Source organism: Puma concolor, chromosome C1 (genome assembly GCF_028749965.1).
Source record: "Puma concolor isolate L17-30 chromosome C1, mPumCon1.1.hap2, whole genome shotgun sequence".
Taxonomy (NCBI): Eukaryota; Metazoa; Chordata; class Mammalia; order Carnivora; family Felidae; genus Puma; species Puma concolor.
The window spans coordinates 86,549,635-86,574,920 of NC_141674.1; the positions used below are offsets into that span (position 1 = coordinate 86,549,635).

The 25,286-nt window shown below is 40.3% G+C and overlaps 1 protein-coding gene across 6 annotated transcripts; it reads right to left on the reverse strand.

The window, feature by feature from the left end:
• Positions 1-3,053: 3,053 nt before the first annotated feature.
• On the reverse strand, positions 3,054-25,225 carry EXTL2 (exostosin like glycosyltransferase 2). Of its 6 annotated transcripts, XM_086717699.1 has the most exons (7): positions 24,104-24,442; positions 21,665-21,742; positions 18,168-20,210; positions 16,316-16,470; positions 8,771-9,198; positions 8,057-8,127; positions 3,054-5,126 (listed from the first exon to the last, which is right to left on the reverse strand). In XM_086717699.1, the coding sequence occupies exons 5-7, from the start codon at positions 9,162-9,164 to the stop codon at positions 4,638-4,640; spliced, it is 954 nt and encodes a 317-aa protein (XP_086573825.1). In that variant the 5' UTR covers positions 9,165-9,198; positions 16,316-16,470; positions 18,168-20,210; positions 21,665-21,742; positions 24,104-24,442; the 3' UTR covers positions 3,054-4,637. The 6 variants fall into 6 exon arrangements, with proteins under 6 accessions (XP_086573825.1, XP_086573824.1, XP_086573823.1 ...); XM_086717698.1 differs by lacking the exons at positions 16,316-16,470; positions 18,168-20,210 and adding an exon at positions 24,962-25,225 and having other exon boundaries at positions 24,104-24,262; XM_086717697.1 differs by lacking the exons at positions 16,316-16,470; positions 18,168-20,210 and adding an exon at positions 24,773-24,934 and having other exon boundaries at positions 24,104-24,262.
• Between the last annotated feature and the right edge of the window lie 61 nt (positions 25,226-25,286).

Below are 25,286 nucleotides of genomic sequence, written 5' to 3' on the forward strand. Positions count from 1 at the left end.
AAGTATGTGCTATACAGATAAATTACCCAATATTCTATAATAGAATGTCAAGCACATTTTCCCTCAACTTCAGCACTATTGACATTTTGTGACACTTAACCCTTTGTGTTGGGGGCTGCTGCTGCATCCTCACTAGAAGCCAGTAGCATGCCTGGAATTTTAACAACCAAAATGTCTCCAAACACTGCTGTGTGACCCCTGGGGGGTGGGTGGTCAAATCAGACCGAGTTAAGAACCACTGCGGTAAATTAAAGCTGCCTCCTTTATGTTTAACTACTTAAAATATTCTGTTCAAGAATTTCATTCTTTTTCTTTTCAAATAAAATATTGACGTATGAAAAGAAAGCATGGAGTCATTGCTAGTTTAGATAAATACTTCATCTAAATATTCTGTTCTGAGCCAGAGTTAATAAAATGGTTTCCTTAAATTGTTTCCAGTACTTGAATAGTCACTCTTGGTTCTTTATTCTCTAAGGCATAATTTTGACACAGCTAACTCATGACCAGGTTTCTTGAACTCTTGGCCAAGTTTCTCTTCCTTTATCTGTAATGGCTTTTTAAAAAAGTCTCATGTTTTCCTGATGCTATGAAGTTCTCTCTACACATTATGCCCTAATGTGTAGACTAAGTGGAGCCAGGACTCAGTGCGTGTTTCCAAAATGTATCAAATGTTTGCATTTCATCTACAGTAAGTATGTTTTTGAAAAATTTGGGTTTTATATTGAGAGAGCCTTTATGAAAGAAGAAAAGGAGGAACAGGGGCACCTGGGTGGCTCAGTCGGTTGAGCATCCAACTTCAGCTCAGGTCCTGATCTCACAGCCACGTGCGTGGGCTTATGAGCCCCGTGTCAGACTCTGTGCTGACAGCTCAGAGCCTGGAGCCTGGTTCAGATTCTGTCTCCCTCTCTCCCTGTCCCTCCCCTGGCTCACACTCTTTCTCTGTCTCTGTCTCTTTCTCAAAAATAAATAAACATTAAATTTTTTTTTTTCAAAAAGGAGAAATGGAAGGGAGGAGGGACGGAGGAGAGAGGGAGAGAGAGAACACGAAATCGGAGGAACTCTTGCAGAATAAACACTGGTTTATGAAATAGCACGGGGTAGGGGATGATCACCTCTCACCATTGAAGCCCTAGCAGCCAGTGAGATTTGGCACCTCCCTGTCCTTCCTCCAACACAGCATGATCCTCCACTCCATTCCCTCCTCCCCATTCCCTCTACCTCCTGTCCTCCCCGCCTGCATCCATAAGTGTGCATGAGTGTGCACACATTAGCATGCACACACACCTTTGGGTCAAAACCTTGGGTCTTTCCAAGAGGAACAAGTGTGAGCATTTTTTCTGTTGTTGCTCCCAAATTTTTTCTTGCTGGGACCAGCAAAGGGTCAGAAATTCCTTGCCTATACTTCAAGCCTGAGAGCAAAGAGTTTCTAGACTCACTTCAAAGTTTCCTAATGCTTACACTGCCTTTGAATCTTTTATTTGACAGTTGACTGCCTGTTTTTCAGCCTTAACAGAGTTCTTAATATAGCCAAGTCCTTCCAAATCCTGCAACATTCATGTGTTTTGTACATAGAAAAAGGAAAGGAAACTTTAAATAGTATGCAGTGTTGGGAAGTCTGACAGGAAACAGGTACCCTCAGATGTGATACTAATAGTGAGTTATGGAAATGCTTCTGGAATGATACAGCAATATGTATCAAAAACTCGAAAAACACACATACCTTGTAGATCCAGGTATTGAAGTTCTTGGCCTTATTATAAAGGAATCATTATAGATGTGCTCAAAGGCAAGGGCACTTACCCAAATATTGTTATAATAGTAAGAAGTCAAACAAAATTGTAATATCATTGATTATATATAGTTTATCCATCTAATGAAATGCCAAATAAATTATGCTCTTAAAATATATGCCTAGGAAAGTCAGGAGGAATAGACACAAACATGTTTAGCCATTGTTAATGTCGTGGTGTGCTTGTAATTTCTTCTTGACGTTGTTCTGAATAAGTCAAAATTGCCAGTGAATAGGTGGTGTTTTAAATTTTTTTTTTTTAATGTTTATTTATTTTTGAGAGAGACAGAGACAGAATGTGAGTGGGTTAGGGGCAGAGAGACAAACACACACAAAATCCTAAGCAGGCTCCAGGCTCTGAGCTGTCAGCACAGAGCCCGACGCGGGGCTTGAACTCACAGACTGTGAGATCATGACCTGAGCTGAAGTCAGAGGCTCGACCGACTGAGCCACCCAGGCGCCCCTGAAGAGGTGTTGTTTTAAGAATAAGAAAGAGGGCATTTGAAATAAAGAAAATGACATGAAAATTTCCTTGGTTGTCTGCCCATTGTTATGTAGAAATAATTTCTTGAATATCTCACCTGGTGTGTCCAGGGGCCTAATACCTAGGTGGTGAGTTGTAGAATTAACTGCACTTACTATCAATAACACACCCCAACAGCTTTCATTTATTGATCACTTAAGATGGGCAAAGCATTCTCCTATATTTATACCAGGTATCTCCTTTACTTCTCAAAACAACCCCCTCGGTAGATATTACTCTCATTTTTGCAGATGAGGAAACCGATGCTCCAGGAAGTTAAGTAAACGTGAGACTAAGGAAGGACTTGAATCCAAGCACTCTCCTGGCACCCTTCACCTCTGAGCTACCTTGTTTTCCTCATGCAGTTTCAAACCCGAGCATCCTCTCTTCTCCCGATCATGTGGAGCCAGAGGTGCCCAGAGAAAAACAGTTTCAGAATTCCAGCCACAACGCAAGGGTGCCTGTATCAGAGATTGACCTTCGCTTTGTTATCATATTTGCTCTATAATGCCTGAAAAGCATGACATGATTAACTTATGTGATGCCTCTGACAAGTTTGAGAACACAAAATGGGAAATAAAATCTGGGAATATTTTCCCACTGAAGAATCTCCCCCCACCCCGCTCCCCCTAGAGAATGTAGCTAATGCCTCTGCCTTACCCTGAACAATATATTAGAACATTTAGCAATTGTAAAAATACCAACCACAAAAATGTGAGTCTGCTTAATTAACAGAACATCTTCATGGTAGAAGTTGATTTTATTTATCTGCCAGTGGAATCCCAAGAGGCAAAAAAATCACTACCAAGGTTGACCAAAGCAGATAATGAACATTATAGATTTTTAGTGAGGTTCTGAGTTCTACTGGCTTTATCTGACTGCATTAAGACACATACACATGCCAAGGTAAAGAAACAACATGTACTGAACTGATTGCACACAGACTTCATTGTTGGAACATTAACCATGATTGTAACAATGTTTTCACAGCTTTGCAATTGTGAGAATATAATGACATTATGGGAGAAGAAGGGGGAGAAGAAGAGGAGGTGATGAAGCTTAATTAAATATTCCTTGCTACTAGTATGAACAAGGACTCAAACACGGACACTCTGTGGAACACAGATACTAATTCACGCAACAGAGTGAGCAATTCAACAATTTACTGATGCAGACTCTGTATAAAATTCCTCTGCTACGATTCAGTTCTCTTATTTTTTTCCTGTATCCATGTAATCAAAATTTCATCATGATGAATGGTGCCTCGAGTCTTTTTTGGGGGAAATTGAAAGCAGCAGCAGCAGCTCTGAATACAAGAAATTAACTTTGTGTATAATACACGTAACTTCAGTATCCATGAGGTAACCTATGCCCTAACAACAAATATCTCTTGACACCAAGGGTTTTAACTTTTGCTAGTTCCTAATTAAAGCATTCTTTTAGAAGATTATTTTAGAAGTTTCTTAAACAACAATGCATGGTTTATGCAAAATATAAGAATCAATGTATACTCTCAAGGTCAGATTCAGGGCCAAAATGCACTACCTGAATCTAGTAACACATTTACTCCTTGCTGCATATAGGTTGTACATGAGAAACACAGGCTGCACTTTTCTGTGATCCATGCAGTAAATGTTCACAAAAACCAAGTGATCAATGAGACATCCTTCAGCTACTAAAATGAACACTTCCAGTCACACAGACTTATCAATGAAAATAAAAGCAGTGATTGATGCATCGAAACCATGCCAGGCCGAGTTAGTGCTGGAAAGACCACAATGAAAGCATGGTAGTCATGAGTTTTCTACTTGTTTTTATAAGGGATTGAGATTATCCTCGCCTCACATGGCTTTTCTCTACACCACAGGCTTTTGCTAACAAAGCATCTCAGGCTTCAAATGAAAACAATCATCCTTTAATGAAAAAGCTGAGAAATGCTTCTCTGGAGTTTCTGATCCTGGAGACAACTTGCAATAGGTCCTTAAGGCAAATGCCATGAGTCAACGAAATTGTAGAAGTCTACAAGTCTCAGAATGTAAACATTAAAATCGCTGGCCAAGGAGTTCTCTCTGCGGATGAAAACTCCTCACAAGAAGACCTATCTAGAGAGTACCAGCTTCTTGGCTTTTGAAGTTCATGTGACTTTTATGTCCTAGAAGCACTGTACATTTTCTCCTTTGTAGAGACTTCTGTAGTGGATAAAAGTTCATGATGTTGCTTAAAAAAACAAAAACAAAAACAAACAAAAAAACCACACCAATTGTAGCGCAGAGAAGCTACTCAAATACAAAGCAGTTTTGAGGTTTGATTTTGTTTGTTTTACTCTCATATTTTACTTTTGTGGTTGGCATATGGAAAACCAAACTGAGAAATCATAATGTTGGAGTATTTTAAAGGCATGCTATCATAGATATCAACAAGCTTATTTATACAATAAGATCTCTGCAGGAAGTGCTCAGCTCGATGCCACATTCCAGGATAGCCCCCGTTGGTTTCTTTTTCTAGATTGCCCATGTTTACAGGTTTCACGAATACCCCTGAAGTCTTCCCAGTGTGTTTGGCAATGATAAAATTCATGGCAATATCATCACAGTTTTGGGTTTCATCTATCAAGGCATGGACAGCTGCAGGTTGCCTCTGAAAGAGGTCAAGGTATTTGCTATTGAAGAATGAGGCTCCAATCAGCACCAAAGAGTACTGGTCACCATTTCCAAACCCCGGTGTTTGCAGTTCAAAACCTCCATAACTGTAGATACCTGATGAAGTAGACACATGCTTTCTAGGAACAAATCCTACAATTTGTGTAGGAAATTGCTGAAAAGATGGAAAAAAGAACAATTAAGGGTGGCATTTCTTCAGAGCAGACATGGTAAAAAAGGCAATTATTTATTACAGAGAGAATTGAACTGATTTATCAACTTCATTTTATTCCTGGTTTCTACATCTCAATTTCATCTGACTCCAGGCAACTTGATAAATCTATGTCCTGATCAGTTGTAGGTCAAATTCCATCGCAACCCAAATACCTAACAAAATTTCTAACCTTACAAATGTTCTTTTAATTCAAATGATATCTGATATTAATAAATTCTAGTCACCAAGGAGTCTGGTTCTTTAAAGTTTGCTGCAGGAGAAGCTGACTGTATGAGTGCTATTCATTATAGCAGATAAAAAGATACAGTGTGATTATTTTGAAAAATGGTTTTAATCTCTTAGGAGTACATAAAATTATGGATCTACATGTATGATTCTACTGTTTTTCCATGTTGATTTCAATGTTTTTGAAAGTCACTGTTGATCTTAAACAATGTTATATTTTTCTCCCTTTTAGCTTGGGTGTTTCCTTTTTAAAAATATGAGAAAAAAAAATATGAGGTGTCTGGGTGGCTCAGTTGGTTAAGTGCCCGACTCCTGACTTTGGCTCAGGTCATGATCTCACAGTTTGTGAGTTCAAGCTCTGCCCTGGGCTCTGCACTGACAGTGTGGAGCCTGCTTGGGATTCTCTCTCTGTCTCTCTCTGCCTCCTCCCTGGTTGCTCTCTCTCTCTCAAAATGAATAAACTTTAAAAAAAAAATACAAGGAAAACTATATAACGAGATGTCAGCAGGATCTTTGAAGAAAAGATAGCAGTAAAACAATAATATTAAGATGAGAGTAACTAACAATAAAAATCACCAAACCAGAGAAAACCAGTGAAGCATGGAAAAGAAGTAAGAATTTATAGAGTTAAAGGGTTTAGTTCAATCTCATAAGTAATTTGTGTTTCACTCACTTACTGAACAGACATTAAACAAGGGACACACACACACATACACACACACACACACACACACACACACATACATCAGGTGGGTTAATTCCCATTTCAAAAACTGCATAGTCTGGGGAGGACATGATCCAGATATGTGAACAAAGGATTCCCATACTACGAGATGCTTGTACACACAGTTGGGTAAACCTCTTGGAAGCACCGAGGACAGGGTGACAGCTGTATTGCTGGGAGGCAAAGGGGAATAGGGGGTCAATGATAAAGGACGGGAGGCTTCAGACAGGATGTGCCATTTACCTAATCTAGGAGGATGAGTGAAGTTCCACAGATGACCAGAGGAGGAAAAGTCACAGCACTAAGCAGATAAATACAAAGGCCTGATAGATGTCCATCCCAGCCTTGCCTGCCTCTCTCGCTTACATCACTACACCATGCAGGGCACTGATGGGAATGACTTTGGGAGTCGGGTTACCTTGGGCAATGGATTGAAACTGTTCTTGCTTGTTCTTCTATGAAGAAAACCTAAAAATCATATTTGTCCATCTTTAATTATGGTTTACTTGGATTGTTCCAATTAACCATGGTTCTATTTACCCCGACCCCAGACATTTTAGGTAAATTGATGTTCTACCTGAAATAGAAATTTCACAGCTGGAGTGTTACATTAGAATTTTTTTGCCTAAAGAGCTTTTATTTACAAGGCTGGAGAAAGCGCTAATGGGGAAAAAAAAAACAAAAACTTGTTGATCAGTATACTCAGCATGAATTTTGAAACTGAAGTTTTGAGAGCAGTGGTATCTACAGGGTACTGTGACCACTTACCATTAATATCTAATGTTCTTATATCCCAAGTAGCTAATTAAGGAGAGGTACTATAGTGCAAATTAGACCAGTATTGGGTAGCACAGTGTTTAATTATTTGACACAGCTCAGATTATTGGTATGTGGTTCGTTCTGGTTTCAGGTAACTGTACTGCAACTTGTTGTGTTCTGAAGTTTGTTTGTTTATTTTGAGTGAGAGAGAGATTGAGAGAGAGAGAGAGAGAGAGAGAGAGAGCATACACGTGTGCATGGGGAGGGGGGCAGAGAGAAAGGGAAAGTGAGAATCCCAATTAGGCTCCATGCTATCAGCGCAGAGCCCCATGAGGGCTCTCTCTTGTGAACTGTGACATCATAACCTGAGCCAAAATTAAGAGTTGGATGCTTAATCAACTGAGCCACCCAGGTGCCCCAAAGATTTTGGATACTACATGGTACTTTTATTTATTTATTTATTTATTTTAAGTAGGCTCCATGCCCAATGTGGGGCTTGAACTCATGACCCTGAAGTCAAGAGTCGCATGCTCTACCAACGGAGGCGGCTGGGTGCCCCTGAACTACAACTTGTTAAAGCCAAGTACTATTAACACATATTCATGAGCAAAGAGTTGTTTTTACAGAATGACAAGCAATTTATGTCTGTTTATTCCACCTATGATTGAGGAAAAGACCTACATAAACAAATAAATAAAATGGCCACCACAATGATGCACTGGAATTTCTGTTATCACTAATTTCTAAAAAGGGGTTCCAGAATTAGGATTAAATTTGGTCGGTGTAAAGTGCTTTCTTTTAAAGCAAGTTATATACAATATTAATACAGAGATACACTTCTCTTTTGAGATACAGATCTGTGGCCTTGTAGAAAATGTCCCTCGATTCCAGTCTCGGCTATATCAGATAGTTTCCTCATTGTTCTCTGGAAAGTAGTTCCAGCTCTTCTCCCCAATATACCAAATATAAATCAAATACAGATAAAAGATAACTTAACTTGCAGGTTGGCTTAACTGAACACAAGAAATCTTGATTACCATGCACCAAACTTTTCTTTTAGATAAATAGTGTCTACACTGTTTGAGGTGACTGCCACATTAATCCACACTACCCTGGGTAGTCCTTCATGCTGAGGAGTTCGTAAAGGAAACAGCAACATTACCTGCCAAACCGAGAAAGCAAAGACAAGGTCTTGGGCACTAATTAGTGTGTCATCATCTACCATTAACACAGCTGAAACGAGAGAGAGACAAATTTGAATCCAACAGTTTGGAAATGAAAACAAAACTAGTATCTAGACGGTGTCTAGATAGATCATTCAAAGGAATACTTTTCTAGACAAAATAAGTGAACAAGAAATGTATTCTTGGAGACATTTGTCTTGTAGAAAAAGCGTGTGTTTGAATTGTAATTGATTTCATAATTGCCTGACTGGGAAATGATCATGCAGTTATCACCCACTATCCTAGAAATGAATGATCACGCAAATAAACAAGACTGGGGATCTTTTAAGCAAATTGCAATGCTCAAAAAACTGCTCTGAATGGGAGGAAAAGGGAGGTGGCAAAGAAATACATTAAGCATAAGCTGAATGCCATTTTACTACTTTCTCTGATACAATATGTAATTATAGTGTATCTTCTTTCACAACTGTTAACCTCTTTGTCACTGTTGCAAGACGTGTGATTTCTTCCCAAGGAAACTGCTTCTTGACATCTTGAAAATTGGCCCCTTAAGTTTTTCAAAGTGTTTTCTTTTGATTAAATTTTCCTACTTTCTCAGCATAATTAGGACAGAAGGCCAGAAATACACATGCCCGCCTCCCAGCTCCGGTTAGCTGCAGCCCTTGCTGGCTAAGAACTCAGCTGCAACTCACCATTGGTTTCCAGTTCAGGAAAGACCTGGAGTCGATTTCTCATCCTATTTGTTGTCTGTAGTTTGAAGATCACAGGGACGGGGTGAGGCCCTAGAGAATTCCATAACTCATCCGGTCCCTTCTCCCCAATATTGTTCCACACCACGATCACTTTATGCAGGTGTGGCACTGCCTGATAATGATTTAGAAGTCTCAGTAAGAGGTCTGTTCTGTTGTATGTCTGAATTATCAGAGTAAAGGAATCCAGGGTGGACTTGCCCGGGGATTTTATTTCCCTACGCAGAGTGAGCATCTTGTCTTCTTTAATATTTGGAAGTAAAGTGGTCAGAGCCCCAGCTACCAGCAGCAGCACAAGGATGGCCACCAAAGAGAAACGAAGCACTCGAATCCCCATCACTCTTCCAGGAAGTTTGCAGATGTGGCAGCACCTGGAATAGAAATGGAAATAAAATACAGAGTGTTAGCATTCTTACTGGTTCCCAGGTTTTTGTTTTTGTTTTGTTTCTTTTTGAGAGAGAGAGAGGGCACACGAGTGAACAGGGGAGGGGAAGAGACACACAGGGAAAGAGAGACAGAGAGAACCCCCAAGCAAGCCCCATGTTCTCAGTGCAGAGCCCAATGTGGGGCTTGAACCTGAGAATCATGAGACCATGACTTGAGCCAAAATCAAGAGTCAGAGGTTTAACCGACTGAGCCACCCGGGTGCCCCTTTGTTTTTGCTTTTTTAAGGAGGACAGAAGTTAACTTTATTTTAGTTGATTAAAAATTTTTTTAATGCTTATTTATTTTTGAGCGAGACAGAGCATGAGCAAGGGAGAGGCAGAGAGACAGGGAGACACAGAATCTGAAGCAGACTCTAGGCTCTGAGCTGTCAGCACAGAGCCAGATATGGGGCTTGAACTCACAAACCACGAGATCATGACCTGAGCCGAAGTCGGATGCTTAATCGATTGAGCCTCCCAAGCGCCCTTATTTTAGTTGATTTAAATTCACAGTTCTCCTGGCCTCTTAAAGGTAAAAATAAAAGGTACAGTGAACAAACCTCCTCGGCCTGTTTGCTTTGCAGTTATGGACAAAAGATCATCTACATAGAAGCCGAAAGAATTAAGCAGTGCCTTCAAAACTTTGTCTTCCTTTTAATGTGAAATATTTGGAACTGAGATTATTTTTTCAAATGGGATTACATTTCTCTTAGTAGTGTACTAATTCTTTAAACAGCTTTACTGAGATATCTTTGACATAAAAATTGTATATATTTAAAGTGTACAATGTGATGTTCTGCTATGTGTATACTGCTGACCCTTGAAGAATACAGGTTTGAACCACATGGGTCCACTTAGAATGTGGAGTTTATTCAATAAATATAGTAAAGTTCTTTCAATGGACTTTCTCTTCCTTATGATTTTCTTAACAACATTTTCTTTCTTTTGGCTTACTTTATTGTAAGAATACAACATATAATACATATACAAAATATGTGTTAATCTACTGTTTATATTATGGGTAAAGCGTCCGGTCACCAGTAGGCTATTATTTGTTAAGTTTGGGGGTAGTTGAAAGTTACGTGTGGATTTTCGACTGTGCAGGGTGTTGGTGCTCCTACCCTCACATTGTTTAAGGGTCAATTATACTTCAGTGCACAGATTTAAACTTACTTTTGGTAGCAAACTTTTTTCCAAATGAAATCATTTGCAGAACCCTAATATAAGAAACAGATGATGATGGTAGTAGCAGCAGCAACAAACAATTACAGTGGGTTTACTACTTATCAGGTCCTGTACTAAGAGCTGCACATGTCATAATATGTACTTACTCGCTCAAATAGACAAACAGTTATAAGCACTTATTGTGCCAGGCACTGTTTTAGGTTCTGTGGATACAGTAATGAATAAGATGGACAAAGTCTCTGCTGTTAGAAGGAGAGGAAGCAGTAGAGAGGGGCAGACAAAAAGTAAACTCAAAGATAATTTAGAATAGTGGTAATGAAGAGAATAAATCACAGTGGCATAAGCAAGGACCAGATTATCGGGGATCTTATCAGCTGACGAAGGAATATAGATTTGTTTTTAAACGTTTATTTATTTATTTTTACATTTTTTTCAACATTTATTTTTGAGAGACAGATCATGAGCGGGAGAGGGGCAGAGAGAGAGGAAGACACAGAATCTGTAGCAGGCTCTAGGCTCCCAGCTGTCAGCACGGAGCTGGACGCAGGGCTCGAACCCATGAACCATGAGATCATGACCTGAACCGAAGTCAGATGTTTAACTGACTAACCACCCAGGAGCCCCTAAACATTTCTTTTGAGAGAGAGAGAGAGAGAGAGAGAGAGAGAGAGAACAAGCAGGGGAGGGGCAGAGAGAGAGGGAGACACAGAATCCAAAGCAGGCTCCAGGCTGACTGCTCAGCATGGGGCTTGAACTCAGGAACCATGAGATCATGCCCTGAGCTGAAGTCGGACACTTAACTGACTGAGCCACCCAGGCGGCCCTGGAGTTTATTCTAATTGAGATGGAAAGCCATTATAGGGTTCTGATCAGGAGAGTGACAGGATCTCGTTTATTTTTTACTGTAGCCTGGGTTAAATATCTTTCTCAATATTACGAAGCAACTAAGAAATGGATGTGGAATCTACACCTGGGCAAATCTGCTGCCAGAGCCAGGCTGTTCATCATTATGAGCTAGGAATATACTGCTGAATTTCAATTCGGGTTGAAGTCGGGGAGGGCTTTGGAGCTTCCAAATCACCCTGTCTCACAGTACACGAGGGTCAGGAGGTACTGTAATCAGCTATGTACTCCCCTATCCCTCATGGTACCTGAAGGATGTGCTTAAGGTGGCTACAGAATAGTAGGTGAACCCCCGATTCGTGTGGCCTGGACACTCATTGGCCAAACACGTCTGTCTGCTCAGACCTCTCATTCGCTTACGTCAGAAAAGGCTGAATCTCACAAGCAGTTTTACAGAGATGTGGAGCTTTGATTTCCTAGCCTCCAATACAGTTTCACTCTGACCCCTGCCGCCTCCTTTGGGAGCACTGCTGACTTTCAGTTTTTGCTGTTTCGTATTCTTCTATTTCTGCTTCTGATTCCAGACTTCCCTTACTTCTCCACAAGCCTCCATAAGCCTGTGAGGGAAGTCCTTATCGTGCATTTCGGCAGCTGAGCCTTCCTATACATCTTAGCATATATCCTAGATCCATTTGACTGCTCTGTTCAAGTACAAAAGCCAGAAAATGAGGAAAACAGATATTCCTTTAAAGGACTGAAAACAAAAATCAACCAGACATTCCTAAATACTTAAAAAATTCCTTTAAGAAAAACATAGATTTTAGAACCGCAAAGAATGAGGTTTCATTATTCTTGATGACTTTAATGGGTCCATAGTCTACCCTTATTTATTTTGGTACAATTTCTCTTCTTAGGCTATGCAATAAATGAATACTCTCATCCATTCCACAATACAGACAAATATGATAAAGCTAGAAGAGACTTCTTACTGCTCCCTCACAGCTGTGGTATGTTAACTGTACCAAGCCACTGTCGCTGTCCTTCTCTGTGTAACACTGCCTCTGTACAGTTGGGTTTTTGTTTGTTTGTTTGTTTTTGGTTGTCTCCATCTCCTTAGAAAAGTACAGTGTTTGTGGATACCTAAGCTCTTGACTTCACACCCTGTGGTTTAACTCAGCATGTGCTGCCACACTACCATTCCACAGGCAATCCTGACACTGTGGTGTAAATCTTCCCATCCTACAGATTAGATTCCCAACGAAATCTCACTTTAGTTTCCAAGTGATGTTCAGTCAACCTTTTGTTTTTCATTAAGATTTAGCAGTGGTGGAATTCAAAGGACAATCCCATTCTCGTGATCTTGTTTCACGCAGTAGAGTGTTTTCTAATTGTAGAAATGATTTATATATAGTTCAGCAAGGACATAGAGAGACCATATAGTCCATGACTTTAACATCTCCCTTTGAAGTTTATGAGAATGGGGAATGGAGAATTCCAAGGGGGGTGGGGAGGGGCATATGCTCCATGATTGTACAGTGGGCGGAGGCAAGTGCAAGCAAAGAAAGAGGTTATTCATAAGATCAGGGGGATGGTCATTGTCATTCAGCAGCTCTCACTTTTCAATAGTCCAGATCTGTAAAGCAATGTTACCTTGTAGTAACCTTTACAGAGATTTTTCAAAGATACTCTTTCCAGGACCTTCTCTGCAGCCTGTTCTGTTAAGAAAAGCAATTTTGTGTTTCTCCTTTTATCATGGCCTCATTCAAGAGATGAATAAAATGAATTTACTTTTGAAATAACCTTAGCTTTACTATGATTATTTCTTCAAGGACAGTAATTTAAGGCTTTAGAATACAATGTTTTCATTACATGCACCCTCTTACTAAAACATATACTATTAAAGTAGTCAACCAAAAACCATTATGAATTAATAACCTTGGTTCAAAGGCCTTGAAAATCCTTCTAATATATTGAATCAAAAGCAGGTCTTATAAAACATATTTTCAGTTCTGCATAAAAACGGCTAGCTATAAACGAGAGCAAAGAATCATCCAGCAACTGCATTAAAATATACCCTGATTAAAATCTTTGTGTTCATTTTCCACAGCTGACGAGAAATAGCATATTGTAAAACTTACACAGAAGTGTTTCTAGCTTCTGAAGTAGACACATAACTATCTGGCATTTTAGTCTAGAAAAAGTAATGAAAATTAATTACTGTAGCCTACTATAAGTATACATTATCAAAGACACTCATGAGTATTTCACTTTTGTCTAGACTTTCAAGCAGGATTTATCCCCATGCCCATCACAGAAATTTCCTCAGATAACTTCTAATCCCCTATTTTACCTGTATCAAAATGTTGTGGGAGATATGAATAATTTATCTTTAGAAATACAGTGTAAATATTTCATGTGGTATTTATTAAACAATGCAACCCAATAAGCTAATGTAAGATTTTTAGTCTGTCTAGAAAAGCAAGAACTTCAGGGGCGCCTGGGTGGCTCAGTCAGTTAAGCGTCCGCCTTCAACTCAGGTCACGATCTCGCGGTCACTGAGTTCGAGCCCCGCGTTGGCTCGGAGCCTGGAGCCTGCTTCCGATTCCGTGTCTCCCTCTCTCTCTGCCCCTCCCCCATTCATGCTCTGTCTCTCTCTGTCTCAAAAATAAATAAATGTTAAAACGAAATTAAAAAGAAAAGCAAGAACTTCATAGACCGCTGTGCAAGTGGCACGTGTGTGCTTCGAGAACAGGTGGAGTCTGGAGCCCCACTGCAGGTCCACCAGAAACAGTTCCAGATCCGTTCGGAGAGGAACGAGGAATTCACTGGCTATTTGGATTCCAGTTTATGGCTTTCTTCTGTTCTTTTTCTAGAGAAATAACTTATCATCTAATTCACAGCTTTGAGCTTTGAACAGGAGATAGGAGAAAGAACACATCTGGATGGTCTACATCTTCTGTGCAAAGAACCAAGAAGGTACCTCCTAGCTCTCTTGCCCTCAATTCCTACACCTTCTTCTTAGATTTTTTTATTTTTTTTTTAATGCCTGTATTGATTTACTGACACCTTGTCTCATTCTAAAAAGGATCTGACAGCTCTTAGACTATTCCTCCTCTGCCTTTCTCCAATCCATGACTACAGATTAAATGTGACCTTAATAAACACGGTAAATGTCAGCATAACACAACAAAAAGTCCTCCTCTTCTCCTGATTATCTGAAAAATCAAAGATTCCCAAATGGTATTTTTTTGCACATATGTTGTTAGTTCTTCATAGGTAGAGAGCACATCCGTTTGGTTATTTTCATATTGTTATTCTAGCATCTTCTACACCAGGAATTTTCAGCTGGGGATGACTTTGTTCTCCAGGTGACATGTGGCAAAGACCAGAGACATTTTTGACTGTCAGGACTGGGGAGGAGATGCTATCGAGTGGGAAGATGTCACGGTTGCCGCTAAACATCCCGCAATGGACAGGACACCCCTCCAAAGGGAAGAATTATCCAGCCTAACATGCCAATAATGCTGAGGTTGAAAAACCCTGCTCTACATATATTTTACCTAACAAGACCTACTTGAACATGATTGGGGGAAGGAGCGCTAGCCAAGTGGCCTCTGAAAACCCCAATGCTTTGGTTATGAACCATAAGTGATAAAGCCATGGCTCCAAAGCTGCCCCAATATTTATATGCTTTACTGCACAAACACATAAACTCAGAAAGCTGAAAGAGAGCTCAGAGCTCTCCTAAGTCAACTTCCCTATTTCATTAAGAACCCAAGGTTCAGCATAAGGGACTTGCCTAGGTTCATGCAGCTACATGTGGCACACCAGCAGCAGAACCAGGGCAAGAATCTAGACCTCCTGATGGCACAGTCCGTGGTGACCCTTTCCACTGTATGGTAAATGGTATATTATGGTAAATTCTGCAATCATGGATCAAAAAATCAGTACGCAAGACTGTCACTGTCTGTAAGATAATATAAAAACTCATACTTAGTATGCTGGAGTATTTTTTTCCAACGTAAGATTTATTTCCAGGGTGCCTGGGTGGCTCAGTCAGTTAAGCATCCGACTTTACCTCAGGTCACGAACTCGTGGATTGTGGGTTTGAGCCCTGTGTCGGGCTCTGTGCTGATAGCTCTGAGCCTGAAGCCTGCTTCAGATTCTGGGTCTCCCTCTTTCTCTGCACCCTCCCCTGCTCGCACTCTGCCTCTCTCTCTGTCAAAAATAAATAAACTTCAAAAAAAAAAAAAAACCCAACAAAAACAAAACAAAAAGATTTATTTCCTATACCATAAATTTCACACACTTAAAGTACAACTGACTCTCAAACAACACAGGGATTAGGAGCACCAACCACTCCACCCTGCACAAAAATCCACGTATGACTTTTAACCACCCCACCCCCCCAGACGTAACTACTAGTAGCCTACTAAGGAGCCTTAGCGATAACATGAACAGTTGATTAACACATATTTTGAATGTTATCTGTAGTATATACTGCATTCTTACCATGACATTAGCCAGAGAGAAGGAAATGTTATTAAGAAAATCATCAGGAAGAGAAAACCCATTTGTAGCACCGTACCGTATTTATTGAAAAATATCTGCGTGAAAGTGGACCCGTGCAGTTCAAACCCATGTTGTTCGAAGGGTCAACTAAAAGGTTCAGTGGCTTTCAGTATATTCACAGAACTGTGCAACCACTGCCACAATCTAACTTTAAAACATTTTCAACACCCCCAAAAGAAACTCCAGACCCCTCCATTAGCAGTCGCTCGACATTCTCCTTTTCCCCAACCTCCCCGCCAGCAGCAGGCAACCACTAATCTACTTGATCACCATAGATTTGCCTCGCCTGGACGTCGCATATAAATGGGAATCGTACAGTACATCACCTTTGTGTCTGGCTTCACTCAGCATAATGTTTTCAAGGTTCACCCATGTCATAGTATACATCAGGACCTCATTCATTTATTTTTTTTATTGCCATGTAACATTCCATTCCCGTACAGATAGAACACATTTTGTTTACCTGTTTATCAGTTGCTGGATACTCGGGTTGTTTCCAGTTTGCTATTATGAATAATGCTGCTCTGAACGTTCATGGACAGGTTTTTATGCGAGCATGTTTCCATTTCTCTTGGGTATATACTTAGCAGTGGAGCTGTAGGGTCACTATGTCAGAATCTTAAAAAAAAATTTTTTTTAACATTTATTTATTTTTGAGAGAGAGAGGGAGAATGTGGGTGAGTGGGAGAGGGCTCGAAAGAGGGAAACAGAGGATCTGAAGCAGGTTCTGCACAGTGAGCACAGAGCCCAATGTGGGCCTCGAACTCATGAACTGTGAGATCATGACCTGAGCCAAGATCAAGAGTCGGGTATTTAACCGATTGAGCCACCCAGGTGCCCCAGAAATTGTTTAATATCTGAGAATTGAACAGCTTTTGGAAGAGTATTATTTGAAATGTTAAAAAAAAATCTCTTAAATGTAGATAGGAGAGTAAGAAAGTAAATAACACATAGTTTATAAAGCAACAGTTGCACATTCTCTAATGCGTGTCTCTAAATGGACCAGGAAATTTGAATTGTCAAAAACCCACTATTCAGTGGGATATTTACTTATATCATCTACCAAAATTCCTTAGAAGGAAGGCTGCTAAATGTTGAATGAATAATTCTTTTCTCAGGGCCAGTTCCTTCAGACTGAAAAGGCAACAATTATCCAGACAGAAGATGAAAACAAATATGCCAGACCATAGTATGAACAAAGATTAGTTATGTCCTCTGACTCAGAAAGTAGAAACGCAGTGAACAGCCTGACGTCGTACATTGAGAAGCTGTCATTTTCATTTTGATGCCACAGATGGCAGAGGAGCAATAATTATTCTGCCATTTCACTACTAGATTTGCCTCATATTGTACAGATTGTTTTCTCCTCTGGTTCATCCTCCAAAATATGTACTTGCCTAAAAACTGATGATTATAGAATATAGATACTCAGAAAAGGGCCCGCGGCTGCCAAGAGATAAAATCATTTCCAAAGTGGAATGCAGAAGCCAATTCAGAACCTGGGCTTTCCTTCCATGAACATGTGAGAGGGGTTGGAAGAGGCGGCTATGATGCAACTGATGAGCAGCCTCTGACCAGGTTCATGGTCACATGGACACATATTGCTCAATCTGAGGCAAATTCCAAAAGGACTCTTCTTTTATGATATCCGACAGTGTGCTGGCTTAGGACTCCATGTGTTGGTACATGCTATTTTCACTACCTACAAAGCCCTTCCTGGTCCCCACCTGACAAACTTCTACTCCCGTCTGTCCCCTGCCAACTATCTTTCAAAAATCCCGTCCCCTGCGAAGGTTCCTCTCAAGCTCTCTAAATCTCAGTGCTCCTGGGAACTGAGAACACACCGTCACAAGGCTTTGTTTCCAGGTATTACGACCATGAGCTATGCTCCCTCTGGAGTGTGACATTATCTAGAGGGCAGTTTCTGTTAGTATCTGTAATCCACAACAGCGCCTGGCCCATTTCAGTAAGTGCTTCCAACTCTTTATGGTTAAATGACACGGGGGAATCTATGTTTAAATTGTCTTCAACAACACAATGGATAAGAAATGCCTGAAACTAACAGAATGAACTTAAATTAAATGTAAACAAAGGCCCCCTTAAGCCTATACAGTACCCAAGAAAGCCTTCCCTATGCAAAAAACCTGGGTTATCCCCCATTTGGCAACTAGAACAGCCAGGTATGAAATGTGGTCTCAAGCACAAGTCACCTTTCTACCATCAGTTCTGGGACCAAGCTACCTGATAAATACAAGATGTCCCACAACTCTCATTTCTCCCCCACATCTTTTCAAAGATATTCTGCATTGAAATACCTTTGCACATTCTTGTTTCCATGGAAGCTCTAGGAGAAGACCCGATTTGCCTTGGGGGAGTCATCACTCGTTAGATAAGATCACCCTTGTGAATTTCCCCAAACCTTTAGGGACTAACAAAAATCAGAAGCTATATGACTCCATCTGGCAGGCACTATACACGATTAACCAACAGACAATACAATCTTACCTAGCTGAGAAATGAAAATTTAGTTTCGATTCAGAAACTGACAAAAACAAACAAACAAACAAACAAACAAACAAACAAACCCTTAGACTTCAGGACAACTGGCAGAAAAAGAAAACTAAGTGAGAACAATGCCCCCAAGTGTCATTCATTATTGCCCGGAGTAAGCCTCTTGCATTACAATTTCGAGCCACGCAAACTAGAATTTACTTCATGGCAAAACATAGAATGCCAGAAATAGTACACGAAGGTCACTTTTCTTCAGAAGTCTTTTCCAGGTGCTCTACGGTATCCTGGGAAGTTTGGCTGTTAGTATTTTCCCCATATTCAAGAAATTCATTCTTTTCACTGCTATTTTTTTAAGTGCCATACCACTTTTCTCATCCTTTTCCAACTTTTTTTTATGTTTATTCATTTTTGCAAGACAGAGAGAGACAGCACAAGCAGGGGTGGGGCGGAGAGGGGGGCGGGACACAGAATCTGAAGCAGGCTCCAGGCTCTGAGCTGTCAGCACAGAGCCCGACGTGGGGCTTGAACTCATGAACCATGAGATCATGACCTGAGTCGAAGTCAGATGCTCAACCGACTGAGCCACCCAGGTGCCCCTCCTTTACCAACTTCTATTCTCTGCTTCCTAAATGATTTTCCCTCACTTTTCCTCCTGAAGAACCCATCTGTTCTTACAAGGCTCTTCTTAACTCCCATTACTTTCTTCATAGGTCTAAATACATCAAAATAAGTTAAGTTATTTTGTGTTACTAATAAATATTCTGTATTTAGGAATAGGAAAAACTGGAGTGGGAATAGACTTATAGTCATAATAAATGATAAAAGTGTCCACAGTGTCAGATTCATCTTGTGATCATGCTGTATTTATGATCAATGGTACAGTGTTCTGAATGGACCATTCAGATGACCACAATCTAGATCACCTGTGTCATGGACTGGCTGCTAGCATGAACATGATTAGTCTTTTTTTATATTCACAGTCTAACTGCCGACATATATAAGATCCCTGACAGCCAATTTAAAGCCTGTCTTTTAGAAGGCTTAGTCCTGCAGTCACTTCATTCTGAAACTGTAGTTCTGAAACAGACGTGCTAAAGCAGATTGATAAAGAGCTACCTTTACTGCAAGACCACATTTGAATAGATAGATGCTGCAGCTACAGGTCATTTCTCACTACAAGCTGTAAGCAATTTCTGTACTGGGTACATTGAAGATCAAGTCCTCCTGTAGGCAGCCTGGCTGAGTGAGCCATTCTTTTATAGGTAAATCAAGGTTGAGTGAATACCAAGGGCTGCATTTAAAACAGGGATAACAGCCAATAAGTACCTGTGTTTCCATTTCCCTCTCCAATCCTACCCCATATCCATAGCAAAGGTTGCCCAAGAGTCCTGGCATTTTTTTTTTCCTCCTAAGCCTCTACAAAAGCATCATATTCCTTTTAATACTTCCTCAGACAGCTACTGTCAATTAACTGGATTTACTTAATCATCACTCATTTAAGAGGACATAATATATAAATATTTTGTGTAAAGTTTTTTTAAAAGTACTGCCTCCTTTAATACAGCCATTTGTTAGGGAGGCAGACAGCGAGGTCCTCTCTACCCTCAAAGTGCACAGGTTATGCTAGATAAAATTATGCTAGATAAAAGTTTGTTTTAGCCTTGCAGCCTTCTCCCGGAACTGCCAATTAATTGTAGCTATGATGAAGATGATGATGATGATGATGTTTGGAGATGACCAATTCCATGGACATGTATTAGGGTCAGGAGCAGGAATGGCTTTATTTCTAAGAGGAACATCCACAACTTGTAAGGATCCAAGGAGTCAATGCATCCTAAGAAGAAAGCCTAGAAATAGAAAAGCATTTTTAGCTCAGTACAGTGCCATGCAAAATTAGTTCCAGAAATGGGTCAAAAAGAAACCAAGTACATCTGCAAATGTATTACTTTTACCATTCTAGGATAAGAGAGCTTTTCATTTGAACTTCTGTTTCAGTCACAGGAAAATGGAGGGAAGGCAAGACTGTCAGGCAACAGATCTCTGGAATATTCTATGGAACCTTCTTTCTGTTACAAAATACTGGTTTTCAGCAATAAACTCACATTCCAAAATAGCTCTCTAAGAGAAACAGATTTCATACATATGAATTATAATTCATAAGTAGTTTCAGATATCAAACCTAACATCAAAGCAATCCTAATTCGTATAAACTTTCTAACATTATTAGAGAGAGGAAGGCCAAAATACCATGGTAAACATTCATCAGTCAACATTTACAGGCCCCTCCCACCTGCACCAGACCGTCAGGCCCCAGGGATGGTAGTGCCCAGACCACCCAGTCCCTGCCCTCAGGGAGCTCAGCAACAGTAATGAAAATTGGCAGACCTCTGCCTTCTGTGTGCTACAGAATATCTCAAATCGGCAATGTTTCAAACTTTAGAGAAGGAAATTAAAACGTATCCACCCCTATTTTGTAGATGGGATAGCTAAGACTGAGCATGTTAAATGATTTTCCCTGAGCACAGTAGGTCCCACCAAACTCCAAACTCTCACACGTGAGTCACTTTGTATTTTCAGTGTCCTCTGCACAGTCTCTTATCTTCAGCTTTGTTCTAGTACCAGAGTATTTCAACTATATGGGTATTGGCTTTATTCTGTAAGCTGAACTATTTCAATGGATAAGACTAAAAAGAGGCCTTACAGTATTTTCTAACAGACCCTGGCTCAAGTAAGAACTTTTATTTCCAAGGAAACAAGAGTACCTCTGTAGGAAATCATTTTTCTCAGATAAAAATATTGGTACTACACTCATGTTCACAGCAGCATTACTCGCAATAGTCAAAAGGTGAAAGCAATCCAATATCCACTAACAGAAGAATGGATAAACAAAATGTGTTATATACATACAGTGAAATATTATTTAGCCTTTAAGAGGAAGGAAATTCTAACACATGCTACACCATGGATGAATCTTGAGGATATTATACTAAGTGAAATAAACCAGTCACAAAAAGACAAATACAACATGATTCCACTTATATGAGGTATCTAGAGTAGTTAAATTCATACAGATAAAAAGTAGAATGGTGGTTGCCAGGGGCTGGGGGAAGGAGGAAATGGGCAGTTGGTTAATGATACAGAGTTTCAGTTCTGCAAGATGAAAAAGTTCTGGAGATTGGTTGCTCAACAATGTAAATATACTTAACAGTACTACACTATACACTTGAAAATGGATAAGATAGTAAATATTATGTGTACTCTACCACAATTAAAAAAACAAAAAAAAAATACTGGCACTTACCTCATTATGGTAAAGTTTTAATTTTTTAAAAATTTCCTTTATGGCTTCTGTAATTGATAGGAACAGGATCTCTTGGCACTATTAGGGGAAATCAAAGAATTTTCTGTGATGTTTTTGTCAGTCATCAGGAGATTTTTAAAACTGCTTTTAATGCCATTGTCTATAGGCTTCAAATTATTTTTAGAAATTAAAATTAGGTGTTCTGTGTTTTAAAAGTTACATTTAGGGGCATTCACTTTTGAATGTACCTTCTCTGTAAAGAGAGCTTTCCTACTATTCTTACTTTCGAATCTTATATTCTAATAAACTTTTGTCTGCTGCTCAATAAATAAATAAATAAATAAATAAATAAATAAATAAATAAATAAATATTTAGGCAGTGAGATAGAGAATGTCTTCCTGTGAGGTTGCAGCTAACGCTGCTGTATTTTTGTCTTCATCTTTGGGACGTATGCAGAGGCAGAAAAAAAAAAAAAAAAATCACATCATCCTATCTAATGGGTTTGTACAACTGAAACCTATATGCCATATATATGTGCCATGGAGCAAAACCATGGAATACAATTTGCACTTATGCTCGATTTCTAGATTTTTAAGAATCTGTAGTTTTATACACCATCACAGTTTCTTTTTTCACTGGAGGTTCACAGGGCATTCAATTTGAAGCATCTAAAAAAGCATGGGGTCTAAACTGGGCTGCAGATAAATGCCAGGGTTGATCACTGAGGAATGACGGATGGCATCCTTCCTATTCCTTAGTGACAACTGTCTGAAAGGAGCTGGAACCCTGACTGGAGATAAGCGTCTGCCCCTTTATTCTCTCTGCTTTCATTTCTCACAGTCCTCAATCACATGTCTGAGAAGCTGGGGGCTTTCTCTGTTGCTTAGTGCAATGCAATTAATTAGTGGAAGAAGATCTAAACAAATGTTCAAAAGTGCAGGATAGGAATCTACTTATTAGTTTTAAATGTTCATTACTATATCTATTTTATAACCTTAAAAACCCATTTAATCTTTTAAGACATGAAGGCATTAAGAATTATGGTTGGAGTCTTTCAAAATCCTGCCTCTGTAACGACCACCTGAATTGAGCTGAAGAATCATTTTTTGGTTTTCTGAAATAATGTTCCTTCATGATACAAGTTATTGAAGGGACAATAGGATGGCTGGGACAAAAGGTTTGATACATACCAAAAGACTCTCTGAGTGACAGTTGTGTCCCTTTGCTACACCAAGGGCATACCTTGTACACATATTAAACATCAGACAATTCTAAAATCCTAGACTGATTTGCCTGCCACCCTCTCTCCTCACATCAGCTTCTTCTTCCCAAAAAATTCTTCTGGGGAAAGAACTTTTGACTTAATTGGCTTTTTAACTGTTTCCCTCCAACCGTCTTGTGTCCAGCACAGAGCCTAGCAGATAGCAGACAATAAATGCTGAATGAAAGAAACTAACTTTAACTTTGATAGGACAATATATATTGGTCAACATATATAGAAGAAATATTTCAAGTGACAAAAGAACTGAGACACAAACATTTCCCACTCCTAGAACTTTTCCTGATTTAACTAGTGTCCAGTTTGTATTTCCAACAAAATGACTTTAGTATTGAAGTTGGTAATCATGCCATCCAAGACTGAAAGATGTGAAGTAGGACTGTCACTTTTTGAAGGGAGAAGGCCCTCATGGGAATATCTGTATCCTTCCGGGTGGGGAATGGGGCAACTGGGGAGTCCCAGGAAACCATTGTAACTGAAATCAAACTTCAATTTCTCCAACTTGTATTTGAAAGGGATAATGAAGATTTCTCCATAAACCAGCTGAGAAATTTCTTATTTGTAGCAATATAGGATAAAATGCAGAATTTATTTTCAAAGGCAGAATACAAAAACACAGGTTCAAATTGCATCTGACCTTGATGAATTAAGAGAACACTGGAAATCAGTTACTGAAAGCTGGTTATTTGCATACATCTCCCCCCACCCCCCACTTGATCGTATTGAAATAAAGCCGTTTGGAGAAAAACCCAATTACCATGGAAATACTTATCTTTAGCCTAGTTTGCACCCACTTAATGTTTCCCCAGCAGTGCAGCAGAGTAAAATTCAAAGTCTATGGCTAATATAAAAGCTTCCTAAAAAATATATGTAAATTCTACTGATTAAGAATATTTCTATGTTTAAGTTAAAATAATGAAATATATGTCCAAAAAGGCAAAGAGAAAATACTCTTTCCAGAACTTAATTTCTGGAACCTAGATGTTTTACACAGCAATTTTAATTAACATGAACACTGAATAAAATTACATTTTCAAAAATTAAGCCAACGAATCCCTATCTCACTCACGCACAAAGTTCCAAGAACCAGAGCAAAACATGCATATATCCTTACTGCAAAAAATTTTTTTACCACAAAAGCATTTTGCTATTTCCTTACCTCGAGCGCAGACGATTGCAGTGTGGACAGCAGATTTACTTGCTTGCAGCCTGGTTCTCATAGAACGGAAGGGGCCTCTCGCTTGCTCATTTTTTGTTTTTGTTTTTTTCTAAACCCAGCAGCGTGCATCCACCCAGCCTCATTCGCTGGATTGATAACCTGGAAAAAACACCTTCCGCAAAGTGAGCGCCTGAAGCAGGGGACAGTCCCCGGGTGGCCGCCCCTCCCTTTCGGTGACGCTTCACTTCCTGTTAGACTAAAAGGCAGTTCCCAAGAAGCTCGGTTTTGTAGTTTCTAGCCCACTTCCAAAAGCCAGCCCTCCTTTCTCGCATTTCTTCCCCAAGGTAACAACTTTTAATCATTCACGTGATGGACCACCTGACCTCACCCAACCAAACAATTTTCCGGAAAGGCGCCCGCAGGAAGGTTCCAACCACTGTGGGTGACTGGGGCAGGCCCGAGGGCTCGTCTTCCTGCGCCCCGAGATCCCTCGCATCCCACCGACCGGCCAGCTCCTCCAGCATTTCCCTCAAATGCGCAGGGCGGCTCTGACAAGAATTACAGCCGCGGCTGCGGCCCTCAGGATGACCTGGAAGTGAAGAGGGACCTGCACGAACTCGAATTTCGGGTGGTTCGCGGGCTGAGATTGTCCGGGAAGCAATGCCTTACCCAAACCTCAATTCCAACACGGTCTCCTAGGAGTTTCCTTTAAAGGGCGTCTTCTGATACATTTAACATTCTTTAGAAAGACACTTATTGATTGCTTCCTACTTGGCAGTATGGAAGGCCAGGCGCTGTTTTGGGGGACCGGATTACTAGGATTTGGGTGCCCCAGAGTTCACCCAGTAACACCATCACGCTTCCTGCGGGCTGGCAGCAACGCGTTCTGGGTTTTAAAGCACTGCTACCTAAAGCACCGGGACTTAGTTAAGAGGGGGCAATGGTGAAAGGGCAGGCGCTGGACACCAGCGCATCCGGGAACATCAGTGGTAGGCGGTCGGGGTGGGCGAGAGCAGGCTCAACCAACCAGCCATCCCAGTCTGCGGGTCGCCACCTCAGGATTTTTTCGTTCCATCCCAGGCCAGCGCCTTAACTACCTACTAGTTGCCACCTTTTTCCGCCCCTACAGCGCCCCCGCCGTAAGCTCCGCCCCTCACCGCGCAGGTCCCGCCCCCCCAGCCCC

What these genes read in the sequence shown, in the direction of transcription:
- EXTL2 (XM_086717698.1), bottom strand. An exon ending in TCCTGAACTGGAAACCAATG is followed by an intron (nt 8,128 to 8,770) that starts GTGAGTTGCAGC and finishes CTCTCGTTTCAG; the next exon opens with CTGTGTTAATGGTAGATGAT. An exon ending in TTGCTTTCTCGGTTTGGCAG is followed by an intron (nt 5,127 to 8,056) that starts GTAATGTTGCTG and finishes CCATCTTTTCAG; the next exon opens with CAATTTCCTACACAAATTGT.